This window comes from Heteronotia binoei, chromosome 11 (genome assembly GCF_032191835.1).
Source record: "Heteronotia binoei isolate CCM8104 ecotype False Entrance Well chromosome 11, APGP_CSIRO_Hbin_v1, whole genome shotgun sequence".
In the NCBI taxonomy this organism is placed as follows: Eukaryota; Metazoa; Chordata; class Lepidosauria; order Squamata; family Gekkonidae; genus Heteronotia; species Heteronotia binoei.
This window is the reverse complement of record NC_083233.1, coordinates 65,705,750-65,722,536: the sequence shown is the minus strand read 5'-3', so window position 1 is coordinate 65,722,536 and position 16,787 is coordinate 65,705,750. Positions and strand designations below refer to the sequence as shown.

Genomic DNA, 16,787 nt, shown 5'->3' with positions numbered 1-16,787 from the left:
ATATTTTTTTTAGTCACGCCCCCTACACACACAGATAGGAGAGCAAGATACGATGATGCTTCTTTTAATTTGAAAGTAAAGATTATCAACACACCATTCAAGTCTGTAGTGATCCCTTTGCATTTGATTTAAAAGAAAATACATCTTATTGATCCTCACTGATGCAGAGAGGGGGCTGAAACCACAAATCCAGAAGGGAAATAAAAGGGGGAAAAAATGATGGTTCTCCTCAACCCAAAAAACCCTCTCTTACTCTTCCTGTTTCTGAGTTCTTGGAGAGTGGTGGTTTTTGTGTATGTTGGTCGTGTGGCATTCAGAATTCTATACCGAGGGCTCTGCCCTGCTTGTGGCTTGGTATCCAGCATGGCAACACTAAGCTTTGTTTGGGCCTCAAGCACACAAGTTTCTCTTGTAGCCATCCACATTGCTAATTAATTACCTGCCCTTTCGTTAGAATGGCTAACATTGGTTTCAGCAGAGCTTTTTTTGTAGCAGGAACTCCTTTGCACATTAGGTCACACACCCCTGATGTAACCAATCCTCCTGGAGCTTACAGTAGGCCCTGTAAGAAGAACCCTGTAAGCTTGGAGGATTGGCTACATAAGGGGGGTGTAGCCTAATATGCAAAGGAGCTCCTGCTACAAAAAAAGCCCTGCTGAAACCAATGTTCTCTCTAAGCTGAATTAGTGTGAGCTAGCTCACAATTTTTTGGCCTCCGGCTCACACATTTTTGTCTTAGCTCAGGAAAAATGGCTCCAGAGCAAACTAATGTATGCAGTGGCTCACAACTTTAATGCCAGTAACTCGTGAAGTAGAATTTTTGCTCACAAGACTCCACAGATCAGAGGGAGTATTGGTTTCAGCTACACATTTTTTCCCCCTTTTCCATCTTCTTCACTTTCAGTTAATCTCAGTGGCATGTCAACTATGTTTATCTTTCCCTTCCAGTGGCTGTGACATCCCGTCCCGATTGCTACTGGGGGCGCAACTGCCGGACTCAGGTCAAAGCACACCATGCCATGTGAGTTGCTCCCCCTACCTTGGAACATAAAAAAGTTTTTAGAATAAGGAAAGGTGACTCTCCCCTATGGCCTGTGTACCGGACAACTGCACATCTGCAGCATGGATGGTGGGGGGAGAAGAAGATTAAGAAGATATTGGATTTATATCCCACCCCTTTCCTCTGAATCTCAGAGTGGTCACAATCTCCTTTACCTTCCCCCCCACCACAACAGACACCCTGTGAGGTAGGTAAGAGAGCTCTTACAGCAGCTGCCCTTTCAAGGACAACTCCTAGGAGAGCTATGGCTGACCCAAGGCCATTCCAGAGGTGCAAGTGGAGGAGTGGGGAATCAAACCTGGCTCTCCCCGATAAGAGTCCACACACTTAACCACTACACCAAACTGAACTGGCAGCACTGATGAGCTGGGCTCACTCCTAGCATGTGTAGCCAAGCAGAACCCTAATCTCTCCCCCATCAGTATTGTTTTGCCAGCACGCCAACCTCTTGTCAGTTTAGGTCATTTATTTTTTTTTCCAGGACAAGTCCCAAATGGTCACCTGCCACTGTTCTAAAAAGTCCCCATGTTCCTCTCTGTTCCTGCAGTCCCTTCTCATTCCCAGAAAGATTACTCCTGGACTCATGAGAAATTTCAGAAGCTAAGCGGGGTTGACCCTGGCAAGTACTTGGATGGGGAGACCTCCTTGGAAATACCAGGAGTGGGAGGCAGAGGCAGGCTTTGTTCAGCCACCTCTCTGAATATCCTCCATGCCCCCAGAAAAGGGGTCAGTCACCAGAGGTCACCATGACTTCTAGGTTCATGCACACTCACACACACATGCAGCTAAAAATACCAAGAGAGAGAGAGATGTGTGCAGAGGAACAGACACGTGGGTTGGTCAAGGACTGGAGTGTGGAGGTGCAGCTCTGCTTGTGGAACAGGAAGGAAGAACAATTCTTGACCCTTATACAGGTTTCTCAGGAGACATGTGAGGTAGTCTGGTAATCCCATCTCTTTAAGGACTTGCCACAGTTTGTTGTGATCCACACAATCAAAGGCTTTAGCGTAGTCAATGAAACAGAAATAAACGTTTTTCTGATACTCCCGTGCTTTCTCCATAATCCAGTGAATGTTGGCAATTTGATCTCTGGTTCCTCTACTTCTCCAAAACCCAGCTTGAACTTTTGGTAATTCCTGATCGAGATACTGCTGAAGCCTAGCTTGTAGGATCTTTAATATGACCTTGCTGGCATGTGAAATGAGTGCAATGGTGCAATAGTTTGAACATTCCTTGACATTACCCTTCTTTGGGATTGAAATATAAACCAATCTTTTCCAGTCCCGTGGCCACTGTTGTGTTTCCCAGATTTGCTGACATAATGTGTACATCACTTTAACAGCATCATCTTTTAGGACTTTGAAAAGCTCAATTGGGATACTGTCATCTCCACTCGCGTTGTTGTTAGTAATGCTTTCTAAGGCCCATTTGACTTCACACTCCAGAATGTCTGGCTCAAAGTCAGTGATTTCACTGTCATGGTTGTCAAGTACATTGAGATCCTTCTTGTATAAATCTTCTGTGTATTCTTGCCAACTCTTCCTGATCTCTTCTGCTTCTGTTAGGTCCCTACTGTTTTTGTCCTTTATCATGGCCATTTTTGCACAAAACATTCCCTTGAGTTCTCCAGTTTTCTTGAATAGATCTCTTGTCCTTCCCATTCTATTATTTTCCTCTATTGCTTTGCATTGTTCCTTCAGGAAGGCCTCTTATCTCTCCTTGCTGTTCTCTGGAAAACTGCATTCAGTTGGGTGAATCTTTCCTTTTCACCTTTGCCTTTCGCTTTCCTTCTTTCCTCAGCTATTTGTAAAGCCTCATCAGACAGCCACTTTGCTTTCTTGCATTTCTTTTTCTTTGGAATGGTGCTGGTTGCTGCCTTCTGTGCAATGTCATGAACCTCTGTCCATAGTTCTTCAGGCACTCTGTCTATCAACTCTAGTCCTTTAAATCTATTCTTCACCTCCACTGTATATTCATAAGGGATGTGATCAAGGTCAAACCTGAATGGCCTAATGGCTTCCCCAGTTTTCTTCAGTTTAAGCCTGAATTTTGCAATGAGTAGCTCATGATCTGAGCCGCAGTCTCCTTGCCCTCCTCTAAATGGCAGCCTGTAACTCTGGGAGTAACTCTGGGAGTGATAGTTCTAGGAGGTGAAAAAGAGACCTCCACAATGAGGAGTTGCATGTGCAGAACAGCAAGAGGCAAACCACTGGATTTCAATATCAAAATAAATTGAAATAAGAAAATAGTACTAACAGATCTCGTTTCTAGTAGGAGGAGTTGGGTGAATACATAAGCGTCTCCCTGGATTCCTAATTGTGAAATTTAGCGACGGTAGTTTTACGGGTTCGCTTCGAGTGAGGCCCACCTTGCGGCCCTTTTAACTTCATTCGCTTTTTGTTTTTGTGTTTTGTTTCAGGAAATTCAATCACATTTGCGAACAGACCCGATTCAAAAACTGAAGGTGGCTCAGGAACACTGCAACAAACCCAGTTCTTTCAGCCTGCTAGAAGGGAGGGGAGAGGAAACGAAGGGGAAATTAAACTTGAAACTTGAAAAGCTGATGCTGCAGTTAATTGTTCCATTGTTCCCTCATAGCAGTGAATCAGTAACTCTCTTCCGTCAGGTAATCTGGTGGGATATCCTTAATTTGTAAAGTTTTTCAGGATAGACTCCCCCCCCCCCTTGCAAAAGAGCATTGAACAAACCATTCATGATTACAATGCCTCCCCTCCCAATCCCGCTTCTTTACATCATCACTTGACAGTCTATCTGGATTCAAGTATAGTCCCAGCTTTGAATTATTTTTGGGTAGACACCAGGCGGCTCAGTGTTTTAAACTAGACCAAGAGCTAGTACTGTTCATCTTGTCTTAAGTGAGCTTCCCAATGGGTAAGGCATGTGAAATTCTTGCAGTGCAGTGCAGAAGGACTTTGTCCTTCCTTCCCACTAAATGCCCTGTCTGCTCCGGACCTAGCAGGTGTCCCGCAGAACTCTTTTTAGCTGTGTCTACATGGGTCTTCGTAAGGGGGTTGGTTGCATGGTAGCCATCTTCCACCAATCAGCATGGCCCACAATGGCCATTGGTCGGTTATGCAGTTACCAGTGACATCAAGGTGAAAGCTGTCCTGCTATTTCTAGGACTTGCCGATTTGAGGGTCTCAATGCCCGTGCAATCAAGATGTATTTTTTGTTCTTGTCATGCGGTAGGATAAACTGGGACCTTGTTTTCCTTTTGTTTTTTTAATTGTCCTCTGAAATCATGATGGCTGTGTGCCCTCTCCCTCCCCCCATCAGTTTCCTTGTGGGGTTCAAGGACACATGAGTGCTAGGCTCTTCCCCCCACACACACTTTGTTACTGGCATTCATTGTACTTAGAACACTTCAATGCAGACCCACTCCATGGAATTTCCGGCCCATACGTTTATGGACTGCCTTTACTGGAAAAGCCATTAAGGAGAAACTGTAGTAATCTCTTTAGAGCCCCTTTTGCATTTTTATTAATATTCCTTCTTCCTGTTACTCACAGCCTAATTATTCTTAACCAGAAAGAGCTTTTGCACACATTTAACCAGAATTTCAATTTGTATACGTTGAACCAGATCATTGGCAGTTCTAAAAGCCATTGTGGGAAGCAGACATGGTTCAGTTGAAGTCAAAGCCTTAATGGAAACAACAACAATAATCACTGGGAATAGACTTTCACACTATAGTGTGTAAATGTACTCTTATTAAAGTGAACATTCATAATAACCAACTATACATTTTCTTTCCCCTTGAAATGTTCCAATGGGCTGCCTGCCTCAATAACATCCATTCCTCTTGTCTAAGACTCCGGGTGGAACCCTCTTTACCACAGAATACTAGAGGGTTCCACCCAAGAGGAACAGACATTTTTAGTAGGACTCTTGGAGAGACGATAAGAGAACTCTGAGTATACCGTTTAAGTTGCTGCATTCAAGGGGAAAGGAAACTGTATAGTTGGTTATTTTGAATGTTCACCTTAGTAGAGTATATTTACTATAGTGTGAAAGTCTAACCATTTTCTGGTGATTATTGTTGTTGTTTCCTCTATATACACCAGGACCTGTTTGATATTTTTGATCTGCGAAGTGCTTGGCTCTGGTCGAATCTGCCTATGTTACCTTAGCTTCCTTTCACTCAACAAAGCATCAGCGGGTCGGTTGGTTTTGGTTGCTCCTGCAGTTGTCCGCGATGGTGCTTTTCAGCCTTTCTTTATCTATGGTTTGAGGGAGAGTGGTTGGTTTTTCATAGATTTTAGGATTAGCTAGTAGAAATAACTTGCTGTACCAAATAGGAATTGGCTTTGTAATTATCTGTGCATGCAAACATTTCTGGTTTTTGTGACAAAAAAAAGCCCTGACATGGATTGGGGGGGGGGGGGTTTCCAGGGGATGCAGAACAAGTTGCTTCCCCCCCACCCCCTTTTTGGAATTGCGTTGTAAATTTGCAATCTCACTGTTCAGCAGTATGATTAAATGATTCTTCTCTATATATATATTTTTACAGAAGAAGCCATTTCAAAAAAGCAACGTGCTGGTAGGGTTAAATACCTGTAACTACCAATTAAATCCCCGTCTTCCTTCGCAGCAGTCATGGGCACAATTTACGTCACTGCAGGCATGTGTTTCAACCTCTGTTCATGGCCCCTGAGGCCTCAGACCAGAGTCCCAGCCCTAAGCAAAACACCTGTCACCTCAAGGGAGCGTGTGCTTACTTCCCTACAGCATAGTTTTTCAGTCCTTATGAGGACAGAATTCTACTTCCTGTATCTTCCTTATTTGTCCCTTCCTGGTTCAGGTCGCCAGACTGCTCTGGGCAGTCCCCTTTGTGCTTTCTCTTGGTGCCTCTCAACCCGCTGCAGCCTGGGAAGTTGTTGTGAGTGATCATTCCCCTCTTCTGTGCTGCCAGAGAGCCCTGCTGGCTCCCACACCAGTTCCTAATTGTGTCTTGTAAGTGTCTTAAACACTTTGTTTACATGGTGCCCTTTAACTGGAGCCCTTATGCCTTACGATCAGGGCTTTTTTTGTAGCAAGAACTCCTTTGCATGTTAGGCCACACACCCCTCCAAGAGCTGACAGTAGGCCCTGTAAGAAGAACCCTGTAAGCTCTTGGAGAACTGGCTACATCAGGGGTGTGTGGCCTAATATGCAAAGGAGTTCCTGCTACAAAAAAAAAGCCCTGCTTATGATAATGTCACTTGTCACTTCTGGTGCTATCTGGCCCACCTGAGGTAACTGTAGGAGTGGCTCTGTGCGTGATGCACCATTCTGTCCCGTTAAAATCCACCGGACTTGAGAAGGACTGGATTTTGGCTGGGAGTCATGTCGGGTAGAGACACAGGGATGACTCCAAAGCATGTTCCCATGCCTTTAATATGAATAGCGAGCCAGCAGACTAATAGAAACCAGCAGGCTAATTTTGGATACAGTGCCAATTTTAGTATACTTTTGAGGAACTATATTGTTATGAGGTTGGATGTTAACAAACCATGGTTTATCATGTGAATAAGCCCCTTCCCTCCTCCCTCACACGTTGCTATACTGCAACTTTTCCACCCTTGCAAGCCACAACATGTAGTCCATTCCATACAATCCAGAATTCCAAGTCCCAATGTGGAGGGCAGAAAACAAACTGCAGTTTGCAACTGAAATAGCATGACAGGCTACCGTTTGCTGCAAAAGTTTTTAATTATCAAGTTGGGCAAATGGTGTGTGGTTTGGAGAGGGAATATGCAAGCCCTAGAGTTCTGGAGGCTTCTTCATAGACGTGCAAACCATGGTTTTGTTGTGATCTGTGAGCCTTGCCGTTGTGAAGGGATTGGGTGCTTTAAGTGTGCAAACATCATTCTTTCACTATTGGCTTTAAAAAAACATAAGAGCTTCCAAAACATTCCAGTGTAGCCTGTTCACTCTCTGGTCTAACCTTTATTTTTCTAAGTGAGCCCATTGGAATTTTAAAAAACCAAAGTAAGAATTCAGACAGAATAAGAACTGGCCATTTGCAGGGACAGTTTTTAAAGTGAGGAGGAGATACACTTAAGCCTCGATAAAATCCATGTTTGGACCCTTCGGGCTGCATATGAAACATGGTGTAGGATTAAATCTCTAGTCACAAATCAAGGCCCAATTCATACCTGTGCTATGGGAACCACTCCCCTGTAACCACATCCCAACCCATACCAGCAGCACTGAAACAGGCAGTTGAGGTGATGGCTGGAAACACAGAAAGAACCTGTGCATGTTCCAGGCCAGCCCTTCCCCAGTTTCTGCCCTCCAACTCTTGTGTGTGTCTTTCCCACGTAATTCTTCATTATGAGAACCAGGGTTGGAATTCTAGCAGGAGCTCCTTTGCATACCAGGCCACACACCCTCCCGATGTAGCCAATCCTCCAAGAGCTTACAAAAAAGAGCCTTGTAAGCTCTTGGAGGATTGGCTACATCAGGGTGTGTGGCCTAATATGCAAAGGAGCTCCTGCTAGAATTCCACCTCTGATGAGAACCAGTTACGTGGTGGATCAAACCCCATGCCATGTGGTGATCCGTGTGAACCGCAAATCCAAGTCTAACACTCAGCCACAGAGGTTCAGAAAAGAGTGTCGTCCACGTGCCGTAGAGATTAGGACAGCCAAAGGATTAATCCTGTGCTATGTGTGAATTGTTACCCTTTGTTGACCAGAATTCCTATGTGGATTTCTAGCTGACAATTGTGTCAGTCACACATAAGACAAAACAGTCTGTTTGATTCTTGCAGGGCACACGGTGATCTTATAGGCAGGGCTGTGCAGTTGGCAGTAACAGTGCAGGGCTGTGCAATTGGCAGCTGTACTTCAAGGGGATCGGAACCCACTTATGCCCAATGGGAGCAGAAGACTGTTTAAGAAGGCAAGGTGATAAGTTTTCTCTATACATTAATTGCTGCATCCCTCAACAGGATTTTCAGCTCAGTGTCTGCAAGAGCTCTCAATGATCAAAGAACTCATGTGGTAGAATGACAGACAGATAAGTAACATACATACTCTTAATTTGCCAAACTGTTATACACGAAAGCCCCTGTGTCATTTCGGTACATTGAGTGGGAGTGCCCGTTTCCACCATTTGTCTAATCCAATGGTAGAGCTTTCCCTGGCTTGAGTCACTTCAGCTTGGAGGTGGTGTCTTGCATAATTAAATACTTCCCTTCCTTCCCAATGTTTAAAACTAACAGGTAAAGAGGTATATAGGTCAGGCTAGTCTTCCTGAAGAGCTGGGTTGCTGGGCATAGGTTGTGGGTTTTGTTTGCAAAATTCCAAAAAAGCATACCCTACCTGCTGCCCAATTCATCCCGCTGATCTGTATAAACTGGCCCAAACTCGTTAGATTGGGAGGGTATCCTCCTAAGCGTGCTCAGGAGCAGTACAAACCTGTACGAAACCAAGTCTCTGCTAATAAGAGCTTTTGAAACTGCAGGGATTGACTTCCTAAGTAGTGAGTCCAGGAATAATATGGCAATTACTAAATCGTATGGACAGCAGCTGTGTGTGCTTATGCGTGGTTTTTAAGGGAAGGGGGAACACATGCATTTCTTAATCTTTTAAAGGCCTCACAGTGAGCCCAGGTCTGACTTTACCCTGCAAAACACATATTAAGAGGCAGCTTACTTCTAGTTACGGTCCTTGCATAGTCTAGAAAGCTTATCTGCGATAATGCTTGAGCTTCGTAAATAGGAAATGTACTTTAGTTTGATTCTGGTTCTGCTAAATTCCCAGGTCTTTGGAAATAGCTTGCACACATACAGTCAGTTGTATTGTCTTGCGCTGATCACTCCCAGCTGCTCGGTCTCTGTTTCAGCCCAGGCTGTGCATGTAAGCAGATGTTCAGCACATGTGGCAAAAGGGGCCCTTTTGCACACTGCATCCAGAGACATGCTCTGTGTCCCCTGTTGCTTCCTTTCCCTCCCTTTGGACAGGCTTTCAGCAGCACCGTATGACTCGGTGGGTCGGAGGACAGATTGAATTTATGGGCAGCTCAAAAAGAAACCCAGCTTCACTTGCAGACTGTTCACGCTGGGTACATCTGTGTGTGCTTTGTGGCCTCCTCAATTCCCATGTTACAAGGAAACAATCAACTGTACCGCACATCAAAACTACCTGTACATAGGAGGGCTGCGGCTTTCCCTTTGATGCAGCTCTCTTCCTTTATAAAGACTAAAATCTACTTTTCTATGCATTAGGAGAATCGTAGTGCAATGAAATGAACATGTTCCCCCTCCCCTTTTGTGTATGTTGTACCTTTTTTTTAAAATGAAAGAGTGAAAGTATTAATTTACCAATGGTGGAACTGAATTAAACCTTAATCTTTAATATGCTCTTTAAGTGATGAAGAGTACTGTTTGTTCATGGGTATTACATACTCTTATATGCGTTTAGTCTTTTGTTTTTAAATGTATGGTTTGGCCAAGTGAAATTTAGGTAATGTGGTAACTCCATAAACTTATGCTTGATGTGGTGTTCTTTAAAAACAAAGCAGATGTAAATGATTTAAGACAATATTTTTCACCTCTGTAAAATGCAGGGTGGATCTTGCTCTGCTTATGAAAGAGAAACATGTGGGAGCTATTTGGGGCCGTGGTCTGATTTAATTGAGGAAGCCAAGAAGGATTACATTGTTGGTGAAGGCCTAGTCATATTCTCTGGGAACTTTTCTTCTGTAAAGAAGGTGGCACATCTGTTCTTCCAGCTCTTTTGAGGCAACTTCAAGGATTAAAATGTTTACTTATGAAAACTGCTTTGGGAGTTTTTTTCCACCTCTTCCCTCCCCCCCCCCTCCTTAGTCATCTGTTTTAACAATTTGATTAACACATGGAATTCACTGCCGTAGGAGGTGGCAGCAGCTACAAGCATAGCCAGCTTCAAGAGGGGATTGGATAAATATATGGAGCAAAGGTCCATCCATGGCTATTAGCCACAGCATACTGGAACTCTCTGTCTGGGGCAAGTGATGCTCTGTATTCTCAGTGCTTGGGTCAGGGCATCTGATGTCCTGGCCCCACTGATGGACCTCCTGATGGCACATGGGGGTTTTTTGGCCACTGTGTGACACAGAGTGTTGGACTGGATGGGCCATTGACCTGATCCAACATGGCTTCTCTTATGTTCTTAACAATTCTGTGCCATTAGTGAACACCCAAGTTCTGTGTTTGGAATACATTTATGCAATTTAAGCAGCTATGCCTACTGTTGTATCACTTGCATTTTGATTTTAATTTGTGAGTTGGGTGACAAGGAGGGATGGGTTGCCACTGAAGGACTGGTTCTGTAGTTGCTTCCTCTGCCCAAAGTGAGAACTCCCACATTCTATGAAATCAGGATGTGTGTGAATAGATAAGGGTATGCCTTTTTAAAGGTTTGTGGTAACAGACTCCAAAGAGCAAGCCATGTTACAACCAAAGAAACAAGGAGATACGTGTAACCTTAGATCTGTCAACTGTTATGGTGCCGCAGGGTTTCTGTTTATCGCAAAGGTTTATCAAACAGAGGATTATGCTGGCGAGCTTGATGTTTATATAGGTCTATTAACAAGTGACATCTGTCCGCAATATCAAATTAAGTCCACCTGCAACTTTTAGAGACCAGCAAGATTTTATAGGTGAAAACTTCTGAGTCAAAGTTTCCTTTGCCCAAGCTTTGGCTCGCAGGAGTCTTGGTCTCTAAGGAGCTACTGGACTCTTCTAATGCAGGTCAATATGGCTGTCCCTTGAAACTATCAGTATAGAAATGAGTCTCTGCATATTCAGTATTCCAGCAGGGCAGAACTGTAGGGTGGCAAAAGGCTACTTTTCTATGGTTCTCTGCTACGGATGCTTCTGACCACCAAACAGGGTGGCGTGTGTTTTCCTTCCTTAGCCAATTCAGGATGCTACAGTTAGTTGTGCAGTGTGTGCAAGCCACAAGAAAAAGCACGCTCCCCCACTCTTTGGTAACATGCACACTGGAGGAAGGCAGCTGTTGCAGGAGACTGTGGCCACTTGACTTCTGCAGAGCATTCCCGCTATGCCAAACTTGCATATCTGTCATTCTCACTAGTTGTGCCTTCTTATGTTTTATTGGGGCCTCTTGTCTCTTTCCAGAGTGGAACAGTTTGATGCATTTACAAATGGAGTCAGTGGCACTTGTAGTACATATAAAATGAACCCCTATATCATGTTGCAACGGCATGGGTTTGTGAAAGCAGCCCTCTGTCCCTTCCCATAAAATCAATGTGGATGTTGGTAGACTCCCTGATGGGCAGGAAAATGTGACAGAGGAGGGAAGAACCATGTGAGCTGCCCTTAGCTCTTTGGAAGATGTTTATCTTTCTCCCCATCACCGTATCTGCATACTTTTTAATATACACACAATCACATAGAGGTTCAGCTTCCTGAAAATCTCTACTTCACATGGCTTTTTAAAGGAAAGTTTCTTGCCCTTAAGAAGGTAGATGTCAGTATATATAGGTAATTGCTGTTGTGGTCTCAGAAGCCAGAGGGTGAAACTAAATATAGTGTCTGCAAGTGTCAGGAGGAGCTTGATGGCTCTCTATAACTTCTCCATTTCCCCTCTGCTTATATAAAGAAGTGGTGTAATGCAAGGAAAGAGATGGAATTCTTTGGGGAGGGATGGTGGCTCAGTGGTAGAGCATCTGCTTGGTAAGCAGAAGGTCCCAGGTTCAATCCCTGGAATCTCCAACTAAAAACGGCCCAGGCAAATAGGTGTGAAAAACCTCGAGACCCTGGAGAGCCGCTGCCAGTCGGAGTAGACAATACTGATTTTGATGGACCGAGGGTCTGATTCAGTATAAGGCAGCTTCATATGTTCATATCAAGGTGTACTAGGAAGGTTTGTAGAAGCTGACCCAGCTTTTTAGATCTATATAAAAGGCTTCAGTCCATCCAGTCTCAAACATACTAATTCAGTTGGGGTGAATTTGTAAATGTTGATCAGTACTTTTTCCCCTCCTGCCAGCAATTACTTAGTGAGCTTTCCAGATGGCTTGGTTTTTAATCTTTAATTTTTTTTTCAAAGTGAAAATCACAACACGGCATGTCTCGCTGTCGACCCTGCGGTTCGTAGTGGATGAAAACTTGGTACAAACGTGGTACAATAGAGGGCAAAATTACCCAGTAAAGAAGAAAAATACCTTGATTTTTCTTAGACAGCTTATTGCAGAGCCATCAGCGTTTACACTTTTTCATTTCATACACTGGTTTGCAAACACAAGCAAAAAAAACCCAACTGAAATGGACAGGTTGCGTCTAAAGACTTAATGGGTGCTGTTCGGCAACATGAAAGGGGAAGCTACTCCACAAAAACTGGTTCCCAGTTCAAAGGCACTGTAAACTTTTCAAGTCCTTCCCTTGCTTTTACTGGGCCCAGTGGCTGTGCGTTAGCCAGCCCGGGTGGCTCCACAACTGCTATCTCAACCCTTAGCAGCAGATGGGACATTTGAAAATGTCAGCAGCTGAAACCATAAATTAGTCTGGGCAAAATCAGGGTTAAGCCTTTCAGGAGCCAGACTTTAAGACTCCCATGTACTGCAAAAAATGAAAACTTGCTCCACTTGATTGATTTGGGAGGGCAGAAGTTTTATTTGGGGAGGAATTTCATTCCTGGCACCTGTTTTGCAATAGATACGTGGAAATTTCCCTCAAACAGCTGTCAAGCCGTGTAGTCCCCAAAGAAAGAAGGGCTTTCAGCTAATGCAAAAAGGAATGCCTTTGAGAAGGGTTAACTAACTACACATTTTCAATAGAACCAGTAAGAAAGGGGGGGCCTTAAATGCAATGGTTTTCGTTTGAGTCTTTAAAAGCACACTCGTGTAATCAAAATTATCTATAATCAAAATTATTTCAGCAAGCAAAGGCTTTCCTGTTTCATTTGCATGGATGAGGGTAGAGAAGCATTACTTAGTAGTGGAAGGGAAATGACTAAACAAACAGCAGGTATTTATTGGAAGTCAATAGCCGAGTCTGATTATTGCTATTATTTTTTTCCAAGCAGGTCCCAAGGAACCAAATATCACATGCCTAAAATAATCCCCAGCAGCTATTTACTACAGTTACTTCTACACTGCAGATATAAATTTATCTGTCATGGCTTTCCCCCCTCAAGACATGCAGGAAATCCTGAAAGAATTCATTTCAACAGGGTTAAGGTATTTTGGACAGAGCAAGCCAAGCATTGCCAGGGCTTTGTACAGGTGCCACGCTGAGTCTGTAACTGCACAATACACACTTCCTGGTACATCCCTTCAATCAGGATCAGGACAGCAGCCCGGGAGGAAGAAGTGGCTTAAGCCCCACCCCCACACCTCATTTTCCCAACCTGAAATTGTTCCAGAGAAGAAGACGGAAGATTTATACCCCCCCCCCTTCTCTCTGAATCAGAGACTCAGAGCGGCTTACAATCTCCTTTATCTTCTCCCCCCACAACAGACACCCTGTGAGGTGGGTGGAGCTGAGAGGGCTCTCACAGCAGCTGCCCTTTCAAGGACAACTGCAATAGCTATGGCTGACCCAAGGCCATTCCAGCAGCTGCAAGTGGAGGAGTGGGGAATCAAACCCGGTTCTCCCAGATAAGAGTCCGCACACTTAACCACTACACTGAACTGGCTCTGTTTGTACTGCTGGGAAAACTTTACATGGTGGTACAAATTACAGCTCCCCGAATCAATTTCAGGTTGGGAAGGCGGCAGCACATGGAATAAGATTTAAACCTTCTCTCCCACACCCCTTTCCTGGTCCAAAAGTTCCCCCACCTGCCAGGTCTTAGATGATGTCATTCAACCTGACCTCGGGATGTACTCAGGGCTTTTTTGGTAGCAGGAACTACTTTGCATATTAGGCCACGCACCCCTGATGTAGCCAATCCTGGAGCTTACAGAAGGCCCTGTAAACTTGGAGGATTGGCTACATCAGGGGTGTGTGGCCTAATATGCAAAGGAGTTCCTGCTACAAAAATAAAACCCCTGGCTGTACCTTGGAAAAGCGGATGGTGCAGCTGGGTTCTAAGAATTCAAGACTGAAACTAGTTAATTAAGTTGGAAGTCATTTCAACAAAGGGCAGTTAGTGCAGAAGACAAAACAGGTGGCTAGCATCAGACTGTTGTTTGTATAGTAACTCAGAATTATACTGTCAAAAGGCAGCTAGCTGTAGCTCTGCTGACAAGAATTTGCAGCTCGCGTAGTGGTGTATTTTGCCGGGAGATAAAGAAGGTAGGCGTGAGCATTTTTGACAGCCTTGTTAGAGAGCTGCTGGGTTTTGTCAATCCATATTTAAGGGCTTATTAACATAGCAAGCGCATTTGCTGTGTACCTGCTGGCAACCGCAAATGCGATCAGGCATAGAATTGCATGGCTATGGCCCAAAAGAAACATAGCCCATCAAAATTTCTGGTTCTAAATGTATCTCCACTTCCTACTCGCACCTACTGTTGGTAAACAACAGTGGCAAATGTGTCAATTGTGCAACTGTGTTTATTGCTGCTAAGTGCAACTTTAAATGCAGCCAACGGGATTTGGGCTACTTGCAATTCTTGTTCCTTTCAGCCGCAACAAAAGGTGACGGTGCTGTGGTGTCTGCCCAAACTGGTCATTTCGGTCACTGTTGTGTTAAGATTACCAAGCAGCCGGAATGCTCAAGTGGATTTGTTCACATGTGTTGCATGGGCAGTGAGTCCTCCAACTAACCAAGTCTGGGAGGAGAAACGAAGCAGCTCTCTGCAAGATAGGCAACCCTCCTCTTATCATAGCAGGGTCTTAACAGGACCCACCCTGCTCACTTGAGGAACCTCTGGCAATTGTAATAGCATAAAGCCACAATTTTCTACAAGAGAGAAAATTCAAGGATTCCATTATAAAATAGTACTTTCCTTTCCTATACACTTGCCTGCCTTCACCCTTTTAAAATCCTGCCTTAAATAGGAAGAAGGCAGACAGCTCTTTGCATGACCCAGGAAGTGAAAAGCTTTTTTACAGGGAGGTCCTCTGCTCCAAGGAAACTCTGTCACTCACAGCAGTGTAAATGCAGCCTACAACTCTAATCTACTCTATGTCTGTATGCCATGAAAATCAACCAAGGATGAGGCCTACTTTGAATCTGCACAGCTAACCCTCGACCATTTGACATTTCCTTTTCCTGTTAAGCACAGCTTTACATTCTGCCTGTCACCACCTCACCGTGGCCACAATGAAGCCTCCATTTAGGGAACTGTGCAAGCGTCCCCAAACAAGGAGAGAATTTGGTTGATCCATTGCAAAGTACCATGTTAAAAACAAGACAAGCCCTTCTGCTGGCAACCCTGGCCACAGTCTTTCTGCTGGGGCCATCAGAAAAGGTGGTACCATTGTGGTTCAAACCCCACTATAAGAAAGCCTGGATTCTTTATCACAGGAACCAGTTGGGTGGCCTTCAGAAGTTCTCAGTAAGCTGACGTATAAAACTATATGCAGAAGGATCTCACCCCAGTCACTCAGTAGGGCAGTAAAAGGGTACACATTTCCATAATCTATGGCCATAACAAAGTCCCAGCTGCTTAAGCCTTCTTCCCACCTTTATGCGCAGAGCAGCTCCCATTGCATCTTAAATTGCATCTTTATTGCTTCTAATTTGTGCAAGTCTGAACATTCACCATCAGTTTGGATTCTGCGTTTAGAAGAGTTACTGAACTGAAGTCTGACACAGTGTGTGAGATGCTAAGGAGTCAAAAGTCTGATGAGTGTCGTTGGGTTCTGTAACCGGCGTGTAGTTGTTTTGTTCCTTGTAAACTTTGCAGCCCTTGGAGGAATCTCTGTATGTGCTGGGGTACTCCCCCCATAGATCAAATTCTGTCCTGGTGCTGGGGGACTCAGCAAAGCCTTCTCCTTGAACAGGTGTGCCCATTGGCTGCTCATCCATCATGGCTATCCCTAGATTGTGCATGACGACATTTGGTTCAGGTAAAGCATCTGCATATGGGTGGACATGCTCTGCTAACACCAACGGCTGCTGGTCATCCCCTTCTTCAGAAATCACAAAAACAGCTTTGGGTTTGTCCATTTCCAAGGACAGCTCCTTGGATTTTGAGCCATTGCTTCTGTGCTGACCTTCCAGAGGCTCTTTCAATCCCTGGCTTTGGCTACTACCTGGAGACCTGACATTCAAAGGCTTGGAGGAATCGGATGTCCTTGGACGGTTACAGTCGGGAGAGCTTGTCAGAAATCCGAAATAAGGGTTTCCAAAGCGGGATCTCTTCAAGTTACAGCTGCTCAACTTGCGCTGTTTTTGTGCCGAATGGGTCAACGGGTAGGATGCAGTGCTGGCCGATGAATCTGAGTAAGCAAGCTCTGACATCCCCTCGATCTCTGCCGCTGATGTTATTTTCCTTGTAGCTGCAGTTGGATTTCTTGTTGATGTAGAAAAGCCCTGGCAGGAACAATCATAACATCAATTCTGAAAAGTGTTAAGAGAATTGCAAGCAGATGTTTCTTGGGGCACATGTAATGAAATGGGGGTTCTTTTATATCATTTCCTGAAATGTCCTACCTCATTTCCTTCTTCTGTTTCCTTGTGCATGTTGCCTTTTCTACAGCCTCAGGATAATTGGGCAACTTACAAAGTACAAGGAAGGGTTTCAAGCGTTCCAATAAGGTGCTTGCTGGTAACCCTGAACAGCTTCGTATGTTGCAAGGAACTGCAATAAACCTATGCCC

General features: G+C 44.4%; 2 protein-coding genes across 3 annotated transcripts in view; one reads left to right on the top strand and one right to left on the bottom strand.

Annotated features, from left to right (window-relative positions):
• CHFR (checkpoint with forkhead and ring finger domains) overlaps positions 1 to 3,622 on the top strand; it is a 38,328-nt gene extending 34,706 nt beyond the window's left edge. Inside the window, exons 17-18 of the mRNA XM_060249795.1 lie at positions 949 to 1,021; positions 3,480 to 3,622. Coding sequence (XP_060105778.1) covers positions 949 to 1,021; positions 3,480 to 3,522 — 116 coding nt within the window. The 3' untranslated portion in view covers positions 3,523 to 3,622. The remainder of the gene's footprint in view (positions 1 to 948; positions 1,022 to 3,479) is intronic.
• Positions 3,623 to 12,662: 9,040 nt separating this feature from the next.
• LOC132579290 (uncharacterized) overlaps positions 12,663 to 16,787 on the bottom strand; it is a 71,418-nt gene continuing 67,293 nt past the window's right edge. For both annotated transcript variants that reach the window (XM_060249561.1, XM_060249562.1), the window contains exon 7: positions 12,663 to 16,500. In XM_060249561.1, coding sequence (XP_060105544.1) covers positions 15,757 to 16,500 — 744 coding nt within the window. In that variant the 3' untranslated portion in view covers positions 12,663 to 15,756. The remainder of the gene's footprint in view (positions 16,501 to 16,787) is intronic.